This window comes from Sminthopsis crassicaudata, chromosome 5 (genome assembly GCF_048593235.1).
Source record: "Sminthopsis crassicaudata isolate SCR6 chromosome 5, ASM4859323v1, whole genome shotgun sequence".
Classification (NCBI taxonomy): Eukaryota; Metazoa; Chordata; class Mammalia; order Dasyuromorphia; family Dasyuridae; genus Sminthopsis; species Sminthopsis crassicaudata.
In genome coordinates this window covers 27,031,655-27,059,174 of record NC_133621.1, presented here as the reverse complement: position 1 = coordinate 27,059,174, position 27,520 = coordinate 27,031,655, and the positions used below count along the sequence as shown (strand labels likewise).

The 27,520-nt window shown below is 43.1% G+C and overlaps 1 protein-coding gene across 6 annotated transcripts in view; it reads right to left on the bottom strand.

Moving 5' to 3' along the window:
* Positions 1 to 27,520, bottom strand: part of THRB (thyroid hormone receptor beta) — a 430,248-nt gene that overhangs the window by 48,775 nt on the left and 353,953 nt on the right. For all 6 annotated transcript variants that reach the window (XM_074268731.1, XM_074268732.1, XM_074268729.1 and 3 more), the window contains one exon: positions 25,113 to 25,394. In XM_074268731.1, the coding sequence (XP_074124832.1) occupies positions 25,113 to 25,394 (282 nt within the window). The remainder of the gene's footprint in view (positions 1 to 25,112; positions 25,395 to 27,520) is intronic.

The following is a 27,520-nucleotide window of genomic DNA, read 5'->3' as shown; positions in this document are numbered from 1 at the left end:
TTGAAATATGTCCTTGGCATGTTAATAGAAAGGATAATATTCTACAACCTGGGACTGACCTCTTCTCTTTCTTTTTGAATTCAGTAAAGATCTTCATGCATATATAAGTGGGAAAATGAGGTGTTCTTAGGAATGCCCCTCTTTTTGGCTCCTTTTAACTTAGTATAATTTAGTTTTCTATGTAGAGTGCTGAAATTGAAGTTTAATTGGAAACTTAAATGGCCTGTTGTATTAATTAAGTGGAAGAAAACATTTAATTTAGCAATATTATTATTCATATGTGATATAATCATAAGAGTGGTTAAGATTTATATAACATTTTAAGTCTTCATGTGCTTTATATTAAAGTAATAGATCCTTACAATGCTCTTGTAATATGGCTCCTATTATTAGGCCCATTTTATGGATGAGAAAACTGAGGCTGAAGGTTACTAAATGACACGTCTAGGAACAAACAGTTTTAAACTCCAATTTTTCTGACTCCAAGTATCCTCTGAGCTCAAGAAATTTGTGCTCAAATCCTTCTCTGACTCATTTATCTAGTGATCCTGAGCAAGTGACAATCTCTTGGTACCCTCAAGAGACTCTTTAATACTATATTTTGTGGAGCAGGTGCTGACCTATATCATTAGAAGGAGCTTCACTGAGAACTTGCTATACTGAAGAAAATGCAGGTCTGCTTAAAAATAAAAACCCTCACAGATAGAAGGACTTCAGAGAAGCAAAAACATGGCTTCTATCTATGATCTGGAGTTTAAGGTTTACAGAACATTCATTACTCTTTCTTAAAAAGAAGCAAAACCTCTCACCTCACTTATTACCCCACAGGTTTTTGGAAAATCTGGTTCCCACAAATAGCTCTGGATTTCAGATTTAAAATATACTCAATGTGGATATCTGATCCACCAACTTAGACTATGTCTTCCAGGATCAGAGAAGCATAACTAGGGTAAGGTGATTAGAACTTTTTCCCAAGGTGCCAAAATTTAGAGGGTGCTGAAACCCCCTGAAGCCTAAACACAATGGAAACAAGCAAGGTGGTGAGCACAAAATCCGTGTGTTAAGTGATCAGAAGGGTTTCTTGCCCAGGAGCTTTTATCAGCCCATTTTACATGACTTTCCTCTCATTTTCCCCATATTTACCTCCCCAGCAATGGTAATGCAATGCCCAGAGGACTCCCCCTGCCAACAGTTACATTTGTATTAAAGATCATCTTAAAAACCATTTGGATGACAGGAATGGGCCTGAGGGTCAGAGTGAACTAGGGACTATGGATTCCCTCCATGAGGGGGTGGTGGTAACACAATTTGGAGGAGGAAGGGTTCAGTAAAAAGACATTGGCAGGAAGATTGAGATGTATGGTAGAACTGCTCTGTACTCCTTCCTGCTGACCACTGACCATTGCCCTTTAGTTTTCTTCTTACAAATACTCACTGTCTTCCTGAGCCTTCCCGATTCTTCCACCACAATAGCCTTCTCCATGGTTAGTGGTTCAACCTATAATACTTCCCTTTCCTTTTGTGTAGGCATTTATATAACCCTTTAAGGTTTGCAAAGCATTTTAGAAACACCTTGGTTATTTCACTTAATTCTCACAACAATCCTGGGAAAGTAGATGCTATTATTACCCCCAATTTATAGATGAAGAAACTGAGGCTGACAGAGATTAAAGTTTTGCCCAGAGTCACACAGTTAGCAAGTGCCTAAAGCTTCTCACCACTCATACTTCAGTGTACTATCTACTTTTTTTTTTTTTTCCTAAAAAGCTCCCTAATTAAAAATAAAGAAATGACTTCAGGGCTGTCCAGCTGTCAAAGAGAAAAAAAAATGAATCTGATAAAGTGACAAGAGCTGGATGGATTGGGCAAGACCACATTGACAGGGAAAGAGTGGGTGCCCAGTGTCGACTGTGTTGAATCAGAGCGGGTAGCCGAGCAGGGAGCAACATGCCCACAATTCTGCTTGTAAAAATGTGCATCGAGTAAGGTTGGGATCAACATGTTGGGGCGGCAGAAAGTACGTGCTGTGAAGTGTGTTTTCTCTAACTTCTGAAAAAGAGAATTGGCCATGGACAGCTCTAGAGTGGGATCTGGGGCTGCTTCCCTTGCTATTCTAGAACCCCCTCACTGTTTCTCGAGGATCTACAGAGACTGGAGTGAATGATGGAACTATCCCACCTTGCTCATGTTGATGGGAGGAATGGCCAACTGTGGGTTTCTGCAGACCTCCTGCACTCCTGAATGGTCCCTTAGTAGAGAAGGGAGCTCACAGGATCAGGAGCCAAGGGAATCATGGGTCTGGAAGGAAGCCATTTCCTGGAAACTCCTCATAAAAGTGCTTTTAGATTTAAGGATTAAAAAAAAAAAAGAATGGATGGATGGAAAAGCATCTGTAAAGCACTTAACCTATGCTGAGTATTGGGGATTCATACCAAGAAGTGAGACAATTTCCATTCTCAAGGAGCTCACTTTCTAATTGGGGACATGTTACATCAAGGAGGGTTCAGATGCAAGGTTTGGTGCTCATCGGCAGGGAGCGGGAAGGCAGATGTGTGCATTGGCAATGGTACCAATAGTAATGGCAGATGGTGATGGGGAGAGTTCTGGAGAGTATCTTTTCAGGACAGATGGCAAGGGCTGAGAGGCCAGAGTGTAGTCATAAGAGCTACCATTTCAGTGGCTCTTACTCTGTGCTGAGCACTGTGCTAAATAAACACTTTACAATGATTACTTCATTAGATCCCTGAAACAATCCTGGAAGGGAGGTGCTATTATTATTATTATTATTATTATTGTTCCCATTTTACAGATGAGGACCTCATTTACAGAAGTGATTAAGAAGGGATTAAATGATTGTGCCTTAGATTTGAACTCATCTTCCTGACTCCAGACTCAAGGCTCTATCCATTGGGCCATTTAGCTGCCTGGATGAATGAATGCCTAAGTGAATGAATGAATGAATGAATGAATGAAGCATTGTTCAAACACTTAAGACAAAATACCGCTATGCAGTGGAGACATGAATAGAAAAGGAAGATGGTCCCTCTAATAAGAGGAGATATATAGGCGTCCTTAGGAAGCCATGGCAGGAAAGACGATAAGGCAAAATGATTCTGCTACCTTCCAGGAAAGAGCATAACTGGCAAATCCCTGCTCAGGATAGGAAAAAAAAATCTGGTCTACAACCATTGAAATGGTAGGAATGAGTCTGAGTTGCAGAGTGAATTTGGGGTTCTGGATTCCCTCCAGAAGGAGGGGTGCTAGGGAGGTTGCTCTGCATCCTATATAGAAGGGAAGATTTGGGGAAAGGCATTGGCAGAAAGATTGAGATGCAGGATGGTAGCTGCTCTGGGGAGCCCTTTGGTACATGGTAGGATCTAGGCAATAATGGATTTGATTCATCTCTTTATTTTCTCAACCGATTTCCCTCTGACCAGTGGGAAAGAATTTGCATTATGGTTGAGCAGAATGCTAAGGGCACCCTATTAATGTGGAGGACAGCAAAGTTTGCAGTTGCATGGAGGAAGCAGTGTTATCCATCCTTCGTCTGCAGTGCTGCAGTCTACGTTCACAAAGAATGGACTTAGTTATCTTTTCTCATTGTTAAAAAATCAGGGGAGATAGTAAGGTAGTGAACTAATCTGGGACAAAACAGAGACTCAGGGAGCCTTTTGTCCTTCTACAAGATGGATCTCAGTGTCCCTAAAGACCAAGGGGCTGGTCAATTTTGCCGGGGTTCTAGACTGAGCTGAGGGGCTCCCATAATAACATTCATATTTATTTGTTTTTTAATTTTTTTTATTAAAGCTTTTTATTTACAGAACATATGCATGGGTAATTTTTCAACATTGATCCTTGCAAAACTTTCTGTTCCAAATTATCCCCTCCTTCCCCTCACCTCCTCCCCTAGCTGGCAGGTAGTCCAATACATGTTAAATATGTTAAAAACTATAACATTTATATTTAGATGGCACTTTAAAGAGATGGAGTCAGAATGGCAGCTCAGGGGCAGTCACCTAGCTGAACTTTCCCAACATTCCCCTCCAAACAACTTAAAAAAAATAACACCTCAAATCAAATTTTGACATGGCCAAGCCAACAAAAATTCGGGGTAAGATATTTTTCCAGCCTAAGAAAACTTAAGAGGTTGGCAGAAGACTGACCCTAGGGTGGAGGCCTGTGTGGAGCCCACACACACAGCGCTGGCCACTCCCATCACTGCAACAGCAACTTCTGGAACATTCATCCAGAGGGTAAAATAAAGACTGAAAGAATCCCTAATCATCTCCTGAAAAAGATCCCCAAGTGAAAGCTCCCAGGAATCTTAGACCCGCTTCCAGAGCTCCTGGAACAGAGAGAAAGAACACCTCAAATGGTCAGAAAGAAATAATGTGAATATTGTGGAGCCACAGTCAGGATGATACAAGATTTAGTGGCTTCCACGAGAAAGGAACAAAGGGCTTGGAATAGGATATTTCAAAAGAAGACAGAATTACAACCATGAATTATCTACACAGCAAAACTGAGTATAATCCTTCAGAGGGAATATGCACATGCATGTATGTGTACATACATATATAGACATATGTACATACATGCACACACATATGAATCAATCAAAGGACATTCAAACATTCCTTGAAGAAAAGACCAGAGCTGAATAGGAAATCTGACATTTAAACAGAAGACTCAAGAGGAGCATAAAAAGATAAACATGAAAGAGTAATCCTAAGAGATTCAATAAAGTAAAACTGTTATATTCTTATATGGAAAGATGATACTTGTAACTCCGAAGAACTTTATAATTGCTAGGGCAGTTAAAAGGAGGTTACCTAGACAGAGGGCATGGGCATGAATCAATTATGTTGGAATGATCTCCAAAAAAATGAAGGAGGGAGGAATAGGGATATACTAGAAGAAGAGGGAAGAGAGAGAGTGGAGAAAATTTTATCGTATAAAAGAGGCACACAAAGAAGAGCTTTTACAATGGGAAGGGGAAATGGGAGGTAGTGGAAGGCAGTGTGCTTGAACTGTACTCTCATTGGAATTGGTTCAAAGAAGGAAGAATACATACATATACATACACATATATACCATATATATATATTTATCTATCTACTCACACATACCTATACATACATAAACACACAGTTGTGTATAGAAATGTAAGTTACTCAAAAGCAAAACAGGAGGGAAATGGAATAAGAAAAAGGGAAAAATGACAAAGGGGAGCGTGGGTTAAGGTAGGCAGTGGTTCAAAGTAAAACAAGACTTTTGAGGAGAGAGAAGAGAGATGAACAGAAGGAGGAGAAAGAGGAAGAGGACAGAGACAGAGGCAGAGAGAGACAGGGAAGGAGCAAGAAAGAGAGAGAAAGAAACACAGAGGAGAGAGAAAGAAACAGAGGAGAGAAAGAGAGAGAGAGAGAGAGAGAGAGAGAGAGAGAGAGAGAGAGAGAGAGAGAGAGAGAGAGAGAGAAAGAGAGAGAGAGAGACAGAGAGAGACAGAGAGAGAGAGAGAGAGAGAGAGAGACAGAGAGAGACAGACAGACAGAGAAAGACAGAGAGAAAAACACACACAGAGAAAGAGAGACAGAGACAGAGAGAGAGAGACAGAGACACAGAGACACAGACAGAGAGACAGAGAGACAGAGAGACAGAGAATAAGAAAAGGATGGGGGGAAAACATATTGTTAGTAATCATGATTGTGAATGGATGAATTCACCCATAAAATGGAAGCATATAGTGAAACAGATTAGAAACTAGAATTCTACAATATGCTGTTTATAAGAGACACACTTGAAACAGAAAGACACACAGAGTTAGAGCAGAATCTAGTATGCTTTAGCTGAAATAAAAAAGTCAGCAATTATGATGTCAGCCAAAACTAAAGCCAAAGTAGACCTAACTAAAAGAGATAATCTAGGAAACTACATTTTGCTAAAAGGTATCAGAGACAATGAAGTACTATCATTTTTTACAGCAAATTTCTCAGATAAAGACCTAATTTTTCAAAGTATATACTGAGTATGGAACTGTCACATTTATAAAATTAGAGCTCCAATTGATAAATGGCCACTGAGAAGAAAGTTTTCAGAAGAAATTAGAACTATCTATAATGGCATAAAAATGTTCTAAATTCCAGCTTCTCAAACTATGAGTTATGACACCATACCACCATGAATGTGACACATTCATAACTGAATGTGAGTCATGAAATTATTATTTAGTATCAGTAAATGTTTGATTTGTATACTTCTTCCATATTTCTTTATACCCAGGATCATGTAAAATATTTTCAGGGAAAAGAGTTTGCAAATAGAAAAAGTTTTAGAAGTCCTGTTGTTAATCATTATTGATTAGAGAAATGCAAATTAAAACAACGGTGAGGTAGCAGCTCACACTTATCAGAAGGGGATAGGAGTAAGAGGGATAGGAAGGATGAAGGAAAAATAGGTATACTAATGAATTATTAGTAGAGTTGTGAAGTGGTCCAACCATTCTGGAAAACAACTTGGAACTATGCCAAAGAGCTATAAAAACCCATCAATAATTCTCCTGAGACTGTATCTCAAAGACATCAAAGAAAAAGGAAAAGGACCTATATGTATACAAATCTATCTATCTATCTATCTATCTATCATCTATCTATCTATCTATCTATTAGGTGTTTTGTGGTGGCAAAGAATTGGAAAGTGAAGAGATGCCCAACAATTGGGGAATGGCTGAACAAGTTGTGGTATATGATTGTGATGGAGTATTATTGTGCTATTAAAATGATGAAGTTGGATGATTTCAGGGGAAAAAAACATGGCAAAACCTATATGAACTGATGCAAATTGAAGTGAGAAGAACCAGGAGAACACTGTGCCCAGTAACAACAATTTTGTATGATAATCAACTGTGAGAGGCTACTCTGATCCAAGACAATTCCAAGAACTCATGATGAAAAAATACGATCTATCTCCAGAGAAAGAACTGAACAATTCTGAATATAAATTAAAGTGTAGTTTTCTCACTTTATTTTTTATTTTTTGCTTTTTTTTTTAAACATGGCAAGTATGGGAATGTTTTGCATGATTTCACATGTATAATTGATATCATATTGTTTGACTTCAGCGGGTGTGGGAGGGAGAGAATTTGGAACACTCAAAACTTAAAAAGAAAAGAATGTTAAAAATTTAAATAATGAATTTTTGAAAATTGATGGAACTTGAAAATTATTAGCAAAGTTCTTTCTGAACATTACCTCATTTGATTATCACAACAGCTTTGTGAGACAGATGGAATTATTATTCCCTATTTTACAGAAGAGGAGTCTACTGTATATGTAAACATAGACAACTTGCACAACATATCTGTCTGTCCAGCTATCTATTATCTATAATAGGCCTGTGAAAATATTTTATATACCATACTGCCTACATAATATACTTACTGTAATCCATGAATATGAGTGCATACATATACATGTATTTATATACACATATATGTATATACATACATATATGTATATATACATATACACACATATATAAACACACACACACACACACACATATATAATACTGACATGTAAGGCTGAGCAAGTTGCAGCCACTCAGAGCTCCAGACAAATCTTTGACTCTAAATTGCCAAATAGCTGCCAATCAGCTTTGGTAAAGGCAGTTCTTTATACCAATGGCATCATAGTAACACATATGTACATGAATAAATACACATATTCATACATGTGGTTAGATTCTGTCTCTGTCCCTGAAAGTTTATAAACTCTTTTCTCACACCACTCCTAGGGCTCGTTCTGATTCCTGATTTTACCTGCAGACCTGAGATAGCACCTCTGACAGGCTGAGTCACTTGGCCCAGATCCCACAGCTCCTAAGTGACAGAACTTGGCCTCTCACCCCAATTGTCTGATTTCTAGGTTGGGATCTTTCCAGGGTTTCACGTTTCCCCCTCTGGACAAATGTGAGTGGCCTGTTGGGTGAAAAGCCAGCTAGACAGGAGAGAAGCTCAAGGTTTTAGCCTGTGCCCAGGTCACTGGAAATAGAAACAGAAAACCCCCAGGAGAAGGGAAGGCTCCTCAGAAAAAGGAAGAGTTATTTGAATAGTTTGTGCAGGCCCCTGGAGTGCGAATTGCTGGAGAAGGAGCCTTAGAAGTGAGTCAATTGAATTGTCCCTTGAATTGTCGTCCAAAGTTCCTCTGCTTTGGTCCCTTCCAAATCACCGGATGAACTAACCAGGAATCCAAAAGACCCTGACCTGTACTCCAACTACACTTGTAAAATGAAGAGTTTAGCTCAGATGACTCCTGAGTCCCCTCCTAGTGTCAGAACTGCAATGCTACCATCTTGGAAAGAAGGAAAAAAGAGAAGGGAGAAGAAAGAAGGAAAAAAGAGAAGGGAGAAGAAAGAAGGAAAAAAGAGAAGGGAGAAGAAAGAAGGAAAAAAGAGAAGGGAGAAGAAAGAAGGAAAAAAGGGAAGAGAGGGAATGAGGGGCTTAGATTGTGTGATTTTTATGTTCTTAGAACCTAGGAGAGTGACCTTCATAGATATCTGTCGAATGGAACAGCAAAAAGGAAATAAAGAAGGAAAGGAGATAAAAAGGAAGAGAAGGAAAAAAGGAAAGAAGGAAAGGGAGGAGGGAGGGAAGAAAGACAAAAAGGGAAAAAGAAGGTTGAAAGAAGGAAGGGGAGGAAAGAAGAAGGAAAGAAAGAAAGATGAAAAGAAAGGAAGGGAAGTAAAGCAGGAAAATCATCTGTGTTATATAGCAGCAACGAGGTTCTCAAATCCAGTGTCCATATCACAAAGCAGAAGCACAATTGTGGTTACTGTACATTTAGTGACATTCAGATTGGCTTGCTTTCTGTATTATGATCTGAGAAATGTTTGTTACATGAATGACTGAAAGGAGGGCTACATCTGGCCATCGGGCTGTGGATTACAGCAAACTTCCCTTGCCATTTGTGGGTGTCCCAAGCAGCACGATCCGCTGAATTCCCGGGTGGGGCTGTGAAGGACGGTTGCCCTTCGCTGTGCTCCAGCTCACAGATGGTACTTGGCTTGGGGAGAGCTGCGGCTTGTGGGTCCTCCTGTTGGCTTTGTGGTCCGTCCCCGTTGAGCCCTCCACCACTTAGGAATCTCAAACATGGTGGGGGTGGGGAGGGGCCGAGCGGGGAATTATGTGCTTAAGATTCTATTAAGAAGCCAGACTGCTCCTTGCTCGGGGTTTCTTTGTTCCCAGCCATCCTCTCTTGTGATTATTGAACATTAACTCTTCAATAATATGTTGGTTGATTTCCGGCCCCAACCCCAGAATCCTCCTGCTTCCATTTGCGAGCATGACTCACTGTTTCAAGATGATTTAAGTTGCTACACCTGAACTTCACTGATAGACTTGGCAGACATTTGTGCTATTTTAAGGACCCTTTTGCATATGCCGTTTCAAATGGAGCCTGGGAGTGTTACTTAATGTCTACAGCCATAGCCGGGAAGCCCACAGCCTCCCTCCTCGACTGTTCCCAGCTCCCACTGAGATTTCATAAGACCATGGGCAAGGGATTTAGACATATGGTGCTTTTGTGTGCTCCTTGTGAACAGTCGGAAAGGGCTTGGGAGCTAGGTCAAAGTAAAGCTTTACAAACACAAGAGACGGTGATGACTCATATAAAGCAGCATTACTGAACCGCATGGCTGTGCCCACTAAATTACTCTGGTTGATCTGGTTATCTCCTTGATGTCTCTTGGATCCATCTCCTTCTCTCCTCTCTTTTTAAGACTATCCTGTTTCTGGTCTTCCTCCTCTCTTGCCGGCACTCTTGCAATGGCCACCAATTAAATTCTGAGGCTCTTCCTTCTTCAATCTAGTTGCCAGATCTCTATTCTTAAAGGGAAGGTCAGATCATGGCACCTCTCTGCTCAAGAATCATCACTGGCTCCCTCTCTCAGATAAGGAGAAGCTGGAGTTCAGGGCCTTCCATAATACGGCTCCCATCTATTCTTATTCCTACTAGTTCCCCTTCCATCCTCTCCATCCTGGCTGAACTGGCTATTCTACACATGCTATACCGTCACTAGATCCATAAATGGACACAAGGTGTTTCCTGTCCCCTTCTTCCTCCACAAGGCACCTTGTGTTTATTTATCTGTGCTCATGTTGTAGACTCAAGCAGAATGTCAGCTTCTTGTGGACAGAGGCAGATTTGTTGCTTTCTTGCTGGACCTCTCCAAGCTATGCAGCCTCCACTCAGACCTCCACCTCTTCAGCCTGTACTCCAGCTCTGGGTCGCTCATCTCTCATAGCTCATGTCATCCCTACCAGGTCCACCATTTACTTCTCCTTCCCATCAGTCACCTGACTCTGTTCCTGAGTCCTGATAGGTCATCTTTGGCCTTATTTTGCTGCTCCAACTTTGTCTAATCTGCCCCACCCTATGATGCTTTGCACATCTCCTCCCCTCCCCTTTTAACTTCCCTTTAGGTTGTAAGCTCACAGAGGCTGGTGGCTATTTCACTGGCTTATTTTTGTAAACTTGGAGCTTAGCACAGTGCCAGGAACACAGTAAGCCCTTAATAAACACTTTATCTTTCTATTTATGGCAAAGCACTCAATACATGTTTGTTGAACTTAACTGAAGGACATCTGTCTCCTCCTCCTCCTCCTCTTCCTCCTCTTCTTCCTCTTCCTTCTCCTGCTTCTTCCTTCTTTCTTCTTCTTCTTCATCTTCATCATCATCACCACCACCAATATTTCAGTAATAAGACTATTTACTAGTTGAAAAAGTGATGCTAATTAAAACAGGATTTGGACTATTAATGGCCTAAGTAAATTCTTGTCTTTTCTCCACCACACACTCAAACTAGCATTCAATGCTTTTAATAAATCAGAAGCAAATATTTCACAACACAATTATAGTCCTGTGGACCTTCCAGAAAACATTAAATTAAATTTCACTTCTAACCTGCCCTAGAACACTTGATAGAAAACATCTGAGTCTTTGAAGGTTTTGGTTCATCTCTTTTGGGTTGTCATCCGTTTCCTGCTCTCCACCATTCTGGGTGTTCCCCTCATCCAGGCCATTATCATCTCTTGTCTGGATTATGCTAACATCCTCCTGATTGGATTTCTAGTTTCTTAGTTTTTTCTTTTTTCTTGTCGGTCCCTCACAGAGTGGCCAAAATCATCTTCTCAAGGCACAGGACTGGTCATAATCCTCCCTTTCTCAAGGACACAGAATGGAGGGGTAGGTAGAACACAAAACTTGGAGTTAGGAAGCTTGGGTTTAAATCCCAAATCAAACACTGACCAGCTTTGGGAATTTGGGCAAGGCACCTGGACTCTGTGCTTCAGTTTTCTCATCCCTCAATGAGGGGGTTGGACTGGTGGCCTGCTCAGTCTAAGATCTGTTCAGTCTAAGTCTATGGCCCTATGACTGTCCATGGCTCCCAGTTCCCTCGAGGACTAAATATAAATTCTTCAGCTTGACCTTTAAAGTCCTTCATCTGTCTCATTTTAATTCCAACTGGCTGTTCCCAGTTTCAGCACTTCATATCCCACCTCCATGCCTTTGCAGTATCCTCTCACCTCTGCCTTTCAGAACGAGTAGCTTCCTTTAAATGTAATCAAACCCCAGAAGCTGGGCTTTATTAACTGAGATGGGAGATTCCCAGGACCTGGCATGCCTGACAACATCAATGACAATGGTGTGTTAAATGTCTCTTATGTGCCAGACACTGGGGCAATCAACAAGAAGTCTCTGCCCTCAAGGGATTTACATTCTACTGGAGCTATACGACAGATGCTTACATGAGAAAACTTTCCTGCAACGTGATTTTGAGGAGAGTGTTAAAAACTGAGGGGATCAGGAAAATTCTTAGGGAAAAGGAGTATCTCAAAGAAGTCAGGAATTTCTAAGGGATGCAGATGAGAAGGGGGAATGTTCTAGACCTGGGGACCTGAGCAAATGGATGAGGATGAGTGATGGGATGTTCCGTACCAGAAAAGTATGTACGTGCTTACTTTGTGCCTAGTACTGAGGGAAAAAAATGGAAAAGAGAAATGGAGTTCCTGCTCCAGCTTGATTAGAATGAAGGGTTAGTCAAAGGCTGGAACATGAAATTCGACCTGAAAGGAAGGGGGACATTGAGGTCTTCTGAAACTGGGATCTAGAAGCAAATATTCAATTGAATTTGGCATCCTGGTATCCAAAGCTCATGGTAGCCAGTTTTATTCTATCTTATTTCAAATATTAAAAGGATTTCTAGGAAAATAGCTGTGTAATTATTGCACTCCTTTAGTAATGTAAGCTCATTGAGGGCAGAGACTGTCTCTCTTCTCTCTCTCTCTCTCTCTCTCTCTCTCTCTCTCTCTCTCTCTCTCTCTCTCTCTCTATTTCTCTCTGTCTCCCCCTTCTGTTCCTTCTTTCTTTCCTCCCTCTGTCCCTCCTTTCCTTTCTTCCTTCTTCCTTCCCTTTTTCATTCCCTTCCTTCCTTCACTTTTTCTTTCTCTATTTCTTCCTCCCTCCTTCCCTCCCTTTTTTTCTTCCTTCCTTCCTTCCTTCCTTCCTTCCTTCCTTCCTTCCTTCCTTCCTTCCTTCCTTCCTTCCTTCCTTCCTTCCTTCCTTCCTTCCTTCCTTCCTTCCTTCCTTCCTTCCTTCCTTCCTTCCTTCCTTCCTTCCTTCCCTCCCTACCTTTTCTCTTTCTGATTTGTCTTTGCATCCTCAGCACCTAGGTCAGTGCCTCCCACTTAGTAAGCTTATTGAATCAAATTGAATTGAAGCAACTGAATTTAGAATACAACTGAGTTGAATTGTTTTGAATAAAAAAATACCCTGAATAATTATCTCAAAGGGAATTTAGGAAATGGTAGAAATGTCCCGTCCATAACTAAAACATCAGACAAGAAACCAGCTTAGACAGAAGTCCATCTATCATGTCCTGAAATTTTAGCAATAGTCTCAATAAATTAAATTCATCCCACCACAGACATAGGTTTCCTTGGAAACCAACTCAATTGAAAACTCCTGAAAAAATTAATATCACTGTTGAAATCTAAATGTTAGCAAGACATTTTCATTTGGCTCCTTTTCTAGGTCCGTGGAAATGGAATAGAAGGGGAAACATACAATTTCCAATTCATCCTTCTTTTTTAGCCAAGAGTATTTGGACTTTTTCCTCCCTTTTCATTTAAAGGGCAACAGTTTCTGTGATTCCGCAGCTTTGACCTTTAGGTGGTATCTTAGGCTTATTATAAAAAGCTCTTCCTCAGGAAAGCAAACAGAGGTTTAAATAATTGTCTTTTCGTGTATTCTGGAGAAACTATTGCTTCTATAGCTGTGTACTGAGTAACCTTCCCCTTTCCCCATTTGATCTATGTTAAAATCTTTACTTAGACTTCTTGCCATCCAGATGAATCTGCTTTTCAGCCCATACACTATATTCTAACCTAAATGATACTAGGCTTCATAATATGGCTTTAAGTAAGGTGAATATACACGCCTCTGGTGGTATTCTAACAGTGTATGGATCTTAATAAAGGTATTTCTCCTGTTTGAACCAATAACTCTCTCTCTCTCTCTCTTCCTCCTCCTCCTCCTCCTCCTCCTCCTCCTCCTCCTCCTCCTCTTTCTTCTTCCTCTCTCTCTCTCCCTCTCTCCCCCCCTCTCTCTCTTCCTCCTCCTCCTCTTTCTTCTTCCTCTCTCTCTCTCTCTCTCTCTCTCTCTCTCTCTCTCTCTCTCTCTCTCTCTCTCTCTCTCTCTCTCTCTCTCATTATTTTCTCATGCTTGGAATGCCCTTTCTCCTCATTGCTTATTGAATTCTAACCCAGATTTAAAAGGCTGATTAAGATGCCAGTGTTTTCCGTGAAACTTTCCTTGACTTCTCTAGTCAGTAATGACCACACGACCATCTTGTCTGCATGTGGCCCCTTGCCTTGCTTCTTTCCAACCCCGCCACAATAAATGACTTCACTATTACAAGCCTCTACTTTGCCCAGGACTGCCAACTCCATGAAGGTGGGTACTACAGAGCCGGCTTTTGTTTTCCCCATCTACTGGCAAAGCGCCCAGTGCATAGAAAGCATGTGATAAACACCTGACAACTTGTTAGAAGCATTGGGATCAATGAAATGGCTCTCGACTCTCTTTATCACGTTCAGTTCACCCAGGTCAGAAGGAAAGGGTTCCCATGAGAGGTGCCATGTGAGCTTAAGGATTCTAAAAAGGGGAGGTTCAGGAGTGTACTTTGGGCAGGTGTGCCCACTTGCCTGTACAAAGCAATGGTGGTAGGGGCTGGAAGTCCCGGCTTAGGGAACAGTGAGGAGTCCCTTTTGGCAGACTCAATGAAGACGAACAACTTAATTGAATCTGGACAAGAGGACTGGGGTTGGATTGTCTTGGGGGGTGGGGTGGGCTGGGTTTTATCCAAGAGCTGACAGAAACACATTTAAGATTCTTAAACAAAGGTTTGGAAGAATTTTTGGGGCCATGATGAGGAATGGTAAGAGGAGAGACTGGAATACAAAAGTGCGATCCATCATTGACTGTGAAACCCATCAATTTATGATTTTATAGCAAATGAATACTAAAAGTCATGGAAATGGGTATATACACATATATAGAAATATATATTTATAATACATAGGTTTGTGTGTATATGTATATACATGTAAACATACATGTATATACACAAATGATATACACAAATATATACAAATATATGCACGCCTCTTATGGTAATAGTTGTATTTCTTAACACCTGAAAAAAAGTAGGCCCTGACCTAATATGTACTTGAAGCAACGCAGTCATATGCATTCTCTGGGCCTAATCATTAGGGACGGGTTTCACTTGACACTGACAGTGATCCCCTTTGGAACTGGTAACAAAGAATTCTAGCCCTTTCTAATCCATCCTGAAGGCCCAGCGGGTCTCGTGAATCTCATTTAGACGGCTGGGATTGGTCCATTTTTCTATTTAGTCCTTTTCACCTTGTGTTTGGAAACTTAGGGAATTATTTCAAATTTTAAAGCTGGAATAACAGAGAAGGGACTAATTATATTTGTATCTCCCCCATCGCAGTGCTTCAAACCAAATCTGCCCTTAATGAGGATGATAACGATAATAACTGACATCTATATGGTACCCAACATGTATGACCTCATTGAATCTTCATAACAACCATAGGAGATAAGTATTATTTTCCCATTTTACAGATGAAAATAAGGTGAACCAACTTGCCCATAGTCCACAGTCAAGTTGGAGGTGGAATTCAAGCCCAGCTCTCCTGACTCCATGCCCAGTGATCCTTCCAAGACCTCGCATTGCCTCATTTAGTACATGGCTGTTGCATAAATGAATCAAAACACCCACAAGTCTTGGGGGGGGGGCTGTGGAGGAACAACAAGCAGGGTCCTCAGAAATGGGAAGAACCACTCAGCAAATAGAGCTTGTCCAAACAGAGTTCTCCACAATATTTTTATTGACATAGAAAAGTAAGGCAGATGGGGCAGAGAAACCTCCACGAAGGAGCAAGTGGTCCTTTGGCTTCATTGGACATCCTGTAAAAATAGTTCTTCTGGAGCCTCTGCCCAGGGAGGCACCAAGAAACTGCAGGATGGGGTTTTTTCCTCTTTATTTTTCTTCTTCCTACCTTTTAAAAAGTTTTCTCTATCCTAATAATTTTCCTTTCCAATACTAGAGTCTTTAAAGGAAGGGCTAGAATTGAATTTGACTTTTATTGAGAAATGAAGTTTTAGCTCCTAAGATTATTATAAGGGGAAGCTGTTGTGGAGAGAGTGCCAGACCAGGACCCAGAAAAGCCCAAACTGTGGCCAGGATGACTTTTTCCACCATGAGCTGATGTTATCTGACCTCAGGCTGGCTCTCCTTGCATCAAGGCAATCTTTGGCCTCTCCTTAATTAGTTTATTTTGCCATTGCCCAGAGAGGCAGTTCTAAACTCCTCTGCACAATCCTCCCACCGCTGTCCCTTCTCCATCATCTCAGCAGTGGACCTTAGTGCATCCGCCACGGAGAGAACGAGAGGCCATTTACTGGGAACTCCCTCTTCTCTTCATTTCAGAACAGCCCCCTCCTCTCTGCACTTTTCTCCCCGTCTCTGGTAATAAGGGGCTTTCTCCTGTCTTAGGCCAGCTTCCTCCTCAGTGCCCCCCCATCCCATCTCTTCTTTATCAGACTGCAACTTCAGTCATCCATTTTCTCTAAACTTCAAACTTGATGTCTTGGTTCTTTCCTTGATTCCTCTAAACATGGCCATCTTTTATATTTTCCCCACTAGATCCTTCTGTCCCTCAAGCTATTGTCCTATATTTCTCCGACTTTTCTCAGCCAAGTTCCTAAAAAAAATCTATCAAAATTTTGTGTGGCTCTGGTGGCTTTCAATCATTTTGAAACCCTCTGCGATCTAGCTTTTTCCTTACTCAAATGAAACTGTTTTATAAAGCTATCGAAATTTTCCACTCTTATGGTCTTTGCTTGACTTCTCTGTGGCACTTAATACTGTTGGTGACATTCTCCTGAACTCTCTTTTCTCTAGTTTTCCAGATACTATTCACTCCTGGCTCTTCTTTGATCCCTCTTGACCAACAAACTGGTTTATTGGCTATTCTCCACTTCTAACTGTGAGCTCTCCTAAAGCTCTGCGCTGAGTCCTTTTGTCTTTTCTCTCTGGACCTTCTTGCTTGGGGATCTTGCATTGGGGATCCCAATGGGTTTAACTATCATCTCTATACCGACTCAGATATTACAAATTCTGATCCAGACTGTCTACTGAGCAATAGTCCTTCATTATTCAGAAATTGTGGACATTTCCAAATGGAGGTCTCATAGAGATCTCGCACTAAACATACCCAAAACAGAACTCATTATATTTCCCTTCAAATACAAAAGATTTCCCCATTTCCCTTTTTCTGTCCTTCCACTCTCCCAGATTCACATCTTGAATATTAACCTCAATTCTTGTCCCCCATACCATAAATCTAATTCTTTGTCAAATCTTCCCATGTCCACTTTGATAATATCTCGCAACTCTGTCACATCCTTACAATTCATAGGGCCCTTAATCCAGGCTCTTGTCTTATTTACCTCTTGCCTAGACTATCACAATAGTCTCTTCATTGCTTTTTCTACCTCAAATCTCCCTTTCTCCAATCCATCTTTCACAAAGCCAAAATGATTTTCCCTAAATGAAGGTCTAACATGTCATTCTCCTGCTCAGAAAATGTCAATGTTTTCCAATTGCCTCTAGGATAAAATCTAACATCCATTGATTTTTAAGGCTCTTTGCAATCTGGTCCCAACTTACTCACCCAGTTTTTTTTTTCTCTTCACTCTACCATACAACTAAAGTGATCTTTTACTCCTAAAGGACAATCTATCTCTTATCTCCATGTATTTGTACCAGTTTCCTTCTGTGCCTAGAATGCTATTTTTCCTTGCTTCCACTATATAAAATCCAGAAGCTTTCACTTTAAGAAGTGGTGTTTGAGAAACATGATTATTTCAAGATTCAGCTCAAGCTCCATCATAGACACTATCCCCTTCTTGACCCATCCCTCACAGCCAGTGCTCTCCCAAACTTGCTGATGGGTATTTCTTTTGTCTTCCATTTGTTTCTCACTCAAAAGAATGTAAGTTCTTTAAAGAGAAGGACTTTATTTTCTTTTTATCTACCACTCTTATGACAGAACCTGTCAGGGTCCACAGAGATACTAATAACATTCTTGTTGATTGATTCCTGATTCCGAGATCAGCTTATTTTACTCTGGCATTCATGAAGGGTCAAACCAGCTCTTCCTGACACCATTATCTCTCATAATACTTTAGGATGCTTCCTATAACAGAATCAGTTAGGATGATCTCTCTCTCTCTCTCCCTCCCTCCCTCTCTCCTTCCCCCTTTCTTTTCCTCTCTCTCTCTGTCTCTCCCCCCTTTCTTTCTTTCTTTCTCTCTCTCCCTCCCTCTCTCCTTCTCTCTCTCACTCTGTGTCTCTATCTGTCCTCTGTCTCTTTCCCTCCCTCCCCAGTCCCCCTTTTCTCTCTTCCCTCCCTCTTTGTCCTTTTGCTTCTTCACAATCCTGTCTGGAGGGCATCCTAAATGCTACCACCCACCGATTTCTGAAGCTCACGTTATCTCATGTCCATCTGTCAATGCCATAGTTTGTTCTTGCATCCCCATATCTGCTGAAAGACCCACAGACATTTCTCTTGTGATGTCTCCAGAAAAGATGCATCTGCCAACTGAATGTTGAGCAAGGACGAGGACCCCAATCCTTCACAGCCATGACATCCATTGTAAATGTCATACTGAGCTCTGGACATAGGTCCTAGAAGACTTGAGTTGGAAATCTCACCATCACATGTGTGATCATAAGTAAATCACTTTCCCTCCTTAAACCTCAGTTTCTTAAAAATGTAAAATGAATATAATAATACCAGTGATACCAGCTTGACTGGGTTCAAAAACTCAGAACTGGAAGAAGTCTTAAAAGGCATATAGTCTAATTCTATTTTAAAATTATTTGACCAAAATCCCACAGCACAGCTCAAAAGAGAAACTATGCAAAGCACTTTAAAGACCACATGTGCTAGCCAAATGACCGTTCTTGGGACAGGACTGGAATACAGGCCTTCCTGCCCCCAAGGTCAATGCTTTATCTGCCACTGGGCCGCAATGGCTTTAGAAATATAAAGGAATATGCGAGGTGAGGCTCCAGCAAGGGAATGAACAGCTAAAGTTTCCTATTTTACTGTGGGCAAATTCCATTCTTCAGGACTTTGGAACATAAAGACTTCACAGTTTCTTGTCATAATTACCACCACGGACCAAGGATGGATTTCATTTTGGGAAGCATGCTGGCTCTGGCTGTCAAACCATAAAATCTGAAGAACTTGTTTGGTCCCAGATGCTAAGAGAAAATTTTTGGAAGCCAAATGCTGAGTGATTTCTTAGTGGAGACAGCCCAATCACACGGTCCTGGCACTCACTCTTGCACAAGGCCTTAGTTCTTAGGAATTCCAAATTGCATCATCTAACCAATGGGAAATCATATTTGATAATGCACAAGGAATCAAAATTATGTGTGTGCATGTAGCATCCCAAAGCCAGAGCCTGTCATCAAAGATTTAGAGGTTGGAGGGAAGTTAAATCGCCCACGCTCTTCCTCTCCCTCTCCATTTTACAGATAAAGAAACAGAGTCTCAGTATGGTGAAGTAAGGTAGGCCCCAAACTCATAGGATTATATATTTGGCTTAACAAATATTGATTGATTAATCAATTGATTTGGAGCTGGGATGAACCTTAAAGGCAACTTTTTAAACAGAAGGAAACTGAGAGAAGTGACCTGCCCAAAGTTAAAGAGATCCTCTGACTTAAAATGCAGTTGCTTTTCCACTGCTCTTGGGCATGAGAACCATTTCCTTAGGAAATGTGAAGGTGGGTTACCAGGTCTTAACTTTTAGAACTTGTCTATTTCTTTTTCATGATTTTATGCACAATTCTTTTCTTCTCTCTATATCTGAAGTAATGATTGGTGCTCCAACCTTAGGCAGGATACCCAGGAACTAAGCAGGAGTGAATTCTGGGTGCTATCTTGTTAGGAAGGATAACAAAATAACTAAATATTGGCAAGAAGGAGAGCGGATCCCTATTGATTAGGTGCAGAGATGAAGACCCTGGCCACTGGATTTTCAATGTTTTGGGGATGAGGAAAGCTTAAAAACCGGGAGGAGGTGGTGAACAGGGACAACCAACAAATAAATGCCTTCACTAGATGGCTTCTCGTGTGTTTCCCATGAATCATGCCTCAGCTCGAGTCTCCAACCCTCAATAGGGGAAGTTAATGGAACAGGGAAAAGGAAAGAAAAGGGGGGGGGGAGATGAATAGAATGAGGAATTGAGAAATGAGATGTGTGAGGGAATGTTGATCGGTATGGTGAAGTCTCCCAAACCTAGAGTTGGGTTAGAGAGGGCTACTGTGAGCCAAGCATTGACCTTGCAGAGAAAGGAGGCAGAATGTCTTGGGGGTTGATAGAAAATGGCCATTAGCATCTAGCCCGAGATAAATTTGGATAACTTGACCCTCAAAGAAGGACAGATTGCTAGTGATGGGAGGATGGAGGAAGAGCTGAGAAATTGCAAGAGAAAGAGATCAGAGAGTATTCCAACTTTACCCCTGGGACAAGCGAGTCGTAAAGTATGAGAGAACAAGCAGCCAAGACTGGAAAGGATGGCGGTGACATGATGCAACGTCGCCCAAAGGGAGTCGGGTATCACGGAGGGCCAGAAGATGGAAGGAGGGAGCTAGGAAAAGGTCTAAAGTGGAATGTTTGTTAATTATAGAGCCAGAGTTCCAAAGGGCCCACTGGAAAGTCAGGCAGCTCTGGAGTAGGGCATGGGAGAAGGTGGTGGATGAGGATGTGGAAGTGGGACAACCATGGACAGAGAGTAGGCTTGATCTTTGGCAGTTGAGGGCTCCGCATCAGGAAGGAGCCACCCTGATGTAATCCTAGTTCCAGATTGTACGTTCCCCCTTCCTCTCCTCAGAAAAAAAGTGAGATGAGTCAGGCTTAGCTGAAAGAATCTGGCTCTTATTCTTAAAAAAGGCACATCTTAATATAGGGCAAAAGGTAATTATCCGGAAAAAATACTGACTTAAGCTCCAACACTTCATGATAGGAAGAGCTTAATAAAGATCTTAGATCTAGAGGCAGAAGAGACTCAAGAAGCATTTCTGGTCCATCTCCCTCACTTCAGAGATCAGCAAGCCAAGGCCCAGGGAGTTAAGTGACTTCCCTGAAATCTTACATCAGGGCCTCGGGGGTGGGATTTGAATCCTGCTCCCATAATTCTATGGGCAGTGCTATTTCTACCTTCTCAAGTGACTTTCCTAAGATTTGCCTCTGTTAGAAAAAGAACTGCCAACTTGGAAGATTTTTCTTTAACAAACAAACAAACAAGCAAACACTTCAGTAATTCTCATGCTGGGCTTCTCCTTTCCATCCTTGACTGGCTAAGCCCAGCCCGCCTGGAAAGGTAATTGTAGGGAAAAAACCACACACTGCTCATCTTGAATATTTTAATTTTTACTGTGAGCAAAATCCTTTCAAAATAGCCCTCCCATTTCCAGGAATTTGTTCTTGTTTTTCAAAGCAAAGCAAAACAAAGGTGCTTGGCTGCCAGGTCTGCTATTCCTTCCTAAAGGGCACCGAGCCGTCACACGGCCCAGGCGGAGGAACTAAGCAAAGCAGAATTAATCCTCTGCTGCACATTTAAACAACGAGCTTTTAAGGTCAGGACCATCTAGGGATGTGCATGTGGGGCCCCACGTGTGCCTTCCCCCTTCTCCCAGGCTGCTCTCCTGGACAGAGAACGTGAGGGAGAATCCCTGTTCTGCCCCTCGCTGCCTTAGTGGTAGTGGCCAAGTCACTTGCTTTCATACTCCTTGGATTCTGCTTCAGGAAAACAAAAGGAGGGACTAGACCACCTAGAAGTCTTCTTCTGGCCCTGAGTCTGATATTGGGACTCAGGTCTTTGTTTTCCTTTTAAGGCTGCTCTGAATGTTCATATGGAACTTTTTTTCTACAGAAACTCCTCTACTATAGCAGTTAGTGTGTTGTACGTCAAATGACACAACATTGGGACTCGGGTCAGAGGGTGTGGGTTCGAATCCTGCCTCTGCCTGTGGATAAACTAATGCATAAACACATAAATTTAGAACTGAAAGGGACTTAGAGATTGTAGAGTCCAACCTCCTCATTTCTGAGATGAGCAACCTGGAAGTTAGGAGAGTTAAGTGACACAGGCTGGATTGGAACTCAGGTCCTCCTGACTCCAAGACTACTGCTCTATCCACTGCACCACCTAGCCCCCTCGCCCCCCGTGGCCATGCTTCAGATGCCTAGCTTCCTTCCACTCTGCTTGAATGCAGTCTCCCCACAAAGGAACCTCTGACAGTGCCTGGGATCTGTGAGCAATAGTCAGACACCAACCTTCACAGGGAGACAGCGCTCTCCTTCCCTCCCTCTGCTGGTCTCTCTGTTTCTCTTTATCTCTCTGTCTCCCTCTTCCTTTCTCCCTCCTTCTCCTCTCCTCTCCTCTTCCCTTCCCTTTCCCCCCTTCTCCTCTGTCTCTGTCTATCTCTGTGTCTGTGTCTGTGTGTCTCTCTTTCTCTCTGCCTCTGTTTCTTCCTCTCTTCCTTTTCTCTCTGTTTCTCTGTGTCTCTTTCTTCCTCTCTCTCTCTATCTTTGTGTGTCTATCTATCTCTCTCCCTCTGTCTATCTCTGTCTCTCTCCCTCTGTCTATCTCTGTCTCTCTGTCTCTTCCTGAGTGTCTGTCTGTCTCTGTCTCTATCTCTTCTTCTCTCTCTCCTCCCCCTTCACACAAAGACTTCCTATCCCCTTCTTTTCAGAATGAACAATCTCATGACTGCCTGAAGTCACTTTCCTAGCTCTCTGGACCAACCAGTGGCTCCCAGGTACTCCTAGCCGGCGCTCTAAAGAGACAGACTAACCCCAACAATCATAATCCGTGTTCCAGTAATGCTCCCCGTACTTTTCTGACAACCCTTAGCTGCACATAGCAATCACAAAGGAGATTTGTGGAGGCCAGGAGGTTGGCCAAGCCCTTCCTGCCCGTTAGTTCAGGTGAGCCGGCAGCCCCATGAGATCGGGCCATCGTCTTCCCTTTTGTCAGTGCAGTAGGCTGCCCAGGGCCCAAGGTCAGAAGGCCTGGGTTCACATCTTGCCCCTGTCACTCATTTTCTGGGACCTGGGCTGTAACCCCCTTATTAATGAAGGAGACAGTTGGACCAAATGGCCTCTCAGGTCTCCCTGGGCTATAAATCTATGATTTTATGACTAAGAGAAATGAAGGGGTTGCCCAGTGTCACATGACTGGCCAGCTCACCATGTCACCCTTCCCCCTGGTGCCCTAAAGCATCCCCCCCAGCCTTGTGAAGGAGGAAAGCCATAGTGTTTCCTCCAAGAACAGCTCCATCCTGAGACAGAAAAACAAAGCCACGGGTGTATCTGATCTCCCTCCCCCAGACTCCAAAGTCAGAAGCCCCTGTTCATATTTCTTGTTTCTTTAAAAAAATCAATCCTCTTCCACTCTGTCAGAGAAATGAATTTGGAGTTGGAAAGACCGAGTTCAAGTTCAATGTCAGACACTACCTTGTGTGTGACCCTGGGCAAGTGACCCTGCCTCAGTTTCCTCATCTGTAAAAAAGGGACAATAACAGCACCTGCCTTCCCAGGTTGTTCTAAGGAATAAATGAGATAACACATGTACACGTAAGTATGTTATATATGATACACATATGCTCATCCTAACATATACACATCAAACCACATGTCCATGAAAAGTATGATTTATAAATTCTGAAGGGCAATATCAATGCTAGCTATGATTATTATTCATTTTCCAATATATGCTTCCTCTCCCCCCTACCCAGGGCCCCGATTTTACAACAAAAGATCAAAAAGAAAGATAAAAAGTTCAGCAAAACTAGCCAGCCCATCAGCTCTGTGACATATATCCAGCATCCCCCACTCAGGGTTTCTCCGTGCCAGAGCCAGGCGCTCCTTCTCACATCGCTTTTTCTGATTCAGTGTCATTAATTAGTCAGAGCGTCTCTCTGGTGGGAAAGTGAGAACTAACATTCAAATGTGCTGATGTCTGAACACACTCTAAAGAGGAAAGAAAGAAAAACCAACAAAAGGTCTTTTCCTCTGCTCTGCCCAGAGAAGAGATGGAGAAACGCACAACACAGATGTCTCAGGACCCAACGCGATTAAGGGACCTGGAGATTTTAGGTGCCCATAAGACAATAAAGTGCTCACCATCAGACATCTGTCAGGGTGGAGGTGCTCTGAGGTAAAGCCCCCCTAAATCTGAAGCCATCAGGGACTTTAGACCACTTTATCTTTATCTTTTTTTTTTTTTTTTAAAGAGGTGACAACCTCATAAACCCATAATCTCTTCTTGGGGATGATGTAAGACTTTAGTGAGGAAAGGAGAAAAACAAGATCCCACTTCTCCCTCCCTCTGCCCCCACCCTTGCCTATCTCCCTCCTTCTCCTTTCTTTGTCTCTCCATTCCTTCCTCTATCTCCTTTTCTTTCTTTCTCTACCCTCTTGTCTACCTACTTTATCTCTGTTTCTCTTACCTTCTTTTTCTTTTCTCCCCTTCTCTCTCCTCTCTTTCTTTGTCTTCCCCCTTACCTAACTCACTTCTGTTTCTCTCTCTGTCTCTCTGTCACTGTTTCTCTTTCTTTCTCTCTGTCTCTTTCCTCTTTCCCCTTCTTTGTCTTTCCTCTTCTCTTCCCTTTGATTTTCTATCTCTCTCTGTGTCTCTCTTTGCTTCTTTTTCTTCTCTCCCCTTCTCTCTCCTCTCTTTCTTTCTCTTTCCCCTTACCTAACTCACTTCTCTCTCTGTCTTTCTCTCTATATATGTCTGTTTCTCTCTCTGTCTGTCTCTCTCTGTGTGTCTCTCTCTGTCTCTGCTTCTTTTTCCTCTCTCCCCTTCTCTCTCCTCTCTCATCTAACTCACTTCTCTCTGTCTTTCTATATTTCTCTGTCTCTCTGTTTTTCTATCTCTCTGTCTCTCTCTGTGTGTTTCTGTCTCTGTCTCTCTTTCTCTCTGTCTCTTTTTCTCTCTCTGTCTCTCTCTGTCTTTGTCTCTCTGTTTCTGTCTCTCTCCCCATCTCTCCTTATGAGAAGTAGGCTCTAAAATCCCATGTTGTTTCCTCTAAGTTTCCGCAGTGAAGGACACAGAGGGCTGTATTTTGTTTAAATGGGCCGGTTGCATAACTGCTGGGCCTTGTGTTTCTACTTGGGGGCTGGAACTGCGCTCCGGCTGTACTGGCAGATCACTCCTGCTGCCAGCTTGAGAAAAAGAAACCTCCTTTCCCAGAGCCCAAACACAACATGAAGCTTGAAATAAACTGCTTTCAATTTGGAGCCATTTATTTATGTAGTTTCAAAGACCTTCTCAAAGGGATAAACAAGCCTCTGGGCAGCCACGGGCACCGCCCACTGGCACAGGTAGACCCGGGACCCAGTTTGGGAGCCCTTGGCTGTGGGTTATGGAAAACCAATTACCTTTGCACTTCTTCTCCTCAGTCGGGTCGGCCTGGGTGCTCGCCACTCCCTGCTCGTGGGCCTCTCCCGGGTCCAGGTGGAACACGGAGCCGGTCCAAGCTGCCGCGGTCTGGAGCCGGGACGCCGGCGGGGGCGGCTCGCTCTTCAGCAGCCCGGCGCTGCTCTCCGAGTGGCCCTTCCTGTGCAAGCAGTCCTCGGACATCGCTACGAGGCCCCAGGTGTACTCCTGGTCAGGAGGAGGCGGCGGAGGCTTCCGCTTGTCCCATGCTGGAAGGCCATTTTCTGGAGGGTTGACAAACACAAGTTGACATGCTGTTGGCATTGTCAAGAGCTAGATGGGCTGCGGGCTGGGGAAAAAGGATGCTTTTCTGGTCTCCTGTTCACAGGAGGAGAGGCAGGGCTGGGCAGCCCTGGGGACCGCACCTCGGGGCCTGGGCCTCTGTGGGACCTACGGAATCCCTCTATCTGGACACCGGGAAGGCCCGCCCTACGCCAGGCCCACTGCTCCAACAGTGGGCCCCAAGGGCGAGCGGAGACCGATTTATTGCCTTCCTTCAGTGACCATTTGAGGTCTCGTGGGTCGGGGCTGGCCGTGAACAATTTTCAGATCCTTAGTACATAAAACAACCCAGACTCGGCCTTGCATGACTCGGATCTTATCGGAGGTTGACCTGAGGGACACTCTGCTGCCCAAGGGTGACACGCTGACGTGTACACACTAAGCGAGGCTGGATGCTGCTGTCCTCCCGAGGCAGCCGCCCAGGCGGGCCGTCAAGGAAGCCAGGGGTGGCCGTCTCCGAGACGGACGGCCCTAACAGGTGGCCGAGCCGCCGTCAACGGGGGCAGAGGCCAGATTTTAAGTGAAAACCTTTGGTTTTGCTTAATATTATGTCCATTCTAGAAAGGACGTAAGGGAGAGAAGCAGGTGTGGGGACTAGCTAATGGAGTGTCATTGGAGCTGGAAAGATCCTCAGCCTCCCTCTTCCTTTTACAGATGAAGAAACTGAGGCCCAGGGCACTTCTATAACCTGCCCAGTGTCTTATAGGCAAAATGCAGCAAAGTGGGATTTGAATCCAGGTCCTTTAACTTCAGCTCCAGCTCTTTCTCAGCTGTACCATGCCAGGAAATGACCTTTTTAGATGGCACATCCTTTTTTCTTTTTTTTTTTTTTTTGCTGAGGTAATTGGGGTTAAGTGACTTGCCCAGGATCACACAACTGGGAAGTGTTAAATGTCTGAGATCAAATTTGAACTCGGGTCCTCCTGAATTCAGGGCTGCTGCTCTATCCACTGCGCCACCCAGCTGCCCCACATCTTTTTTTTTTTTTTTTTTTTTTTTTGGACACGAACACAAAGTTGAGTGTGATTTGAAGAAAAAATTGGCATTTATTAGGAAGCATCATGTGTTGACCAGGTTGACATGCACGGGGCGGGGGGGAGTGTTAGGGTGTTTTTTCCCATCAGTCTACAGGCTGGCTGAAACTTGCTATCCAGAAAATGGCAGAAAAGTCAATGGCAAGAAGAACAAAGAGCAGTCCGCTCCCCAGTTCTTCCCAGTGCCGAGCTCCACCTTCCCAGAACTCTTCTGGCATTTACTGACAAATCGCAGGAGCCCAAATGGCAAGCAGAACACTCACTGGGGCATGGAGGCTGGAACATGTATTTCTGACTCTAGTGGGGCCTCAGATTACCAAGGAAGACATTGTATTCTTACATGCACACAGAGAAAAACAAACACAGGAACAAACAAACCAAGCAGACAAACCATGCATTGCACTGAGACCGCCACAGCTCCCAAGCTAGGGGCCGGGGGCTCCTAGGACCATTGGGCAGCCGCTGATTTCCCACGACATCCATCCGGCAAAGGGATTTTTGTGCTTCTTTCCCCATCCATTCATTGCTTGGGTACAAAGCTCTCCCTGGGCCTTGAGGCCGAGGATCAGATCAGAAGAGGACGGGTTTCTACCAACCTAGAGGTCAATGACCCTTTCTAAATGTGGTCCTTGCTGATTCCTCCCATGTCAAGGTCCTCTGCCCCTTCACACTGACTTTGTGTTATTCTGTACATATGTGGGACAGCCTTACATGGCTTCCTGTTCTTTCTCCCTGACAACGGTAATTGCTAGCATGGTGGTTAATACATAGTAAATGCATAATAAATGCTCGTTCATTAACTGACTGAAACTTCACCCATCACTCCCCTCCAAACACACTATGACCCAGCCAGCCTGTTCCTCACATATAATGCTCCGTTTCCCATCCCTGACTCTGTATTGGCTGTCCTCCACCCTGGGATGTGTTCCCTCCTCCCCACTGCCTTGAAGATATCCTGGCTTTCTTCCAGATTCGGCAGGAAGCCTTCCCCTCTAAGGTTACCCTGTATCTACTTGCATGTTCCTTCTTTCTGT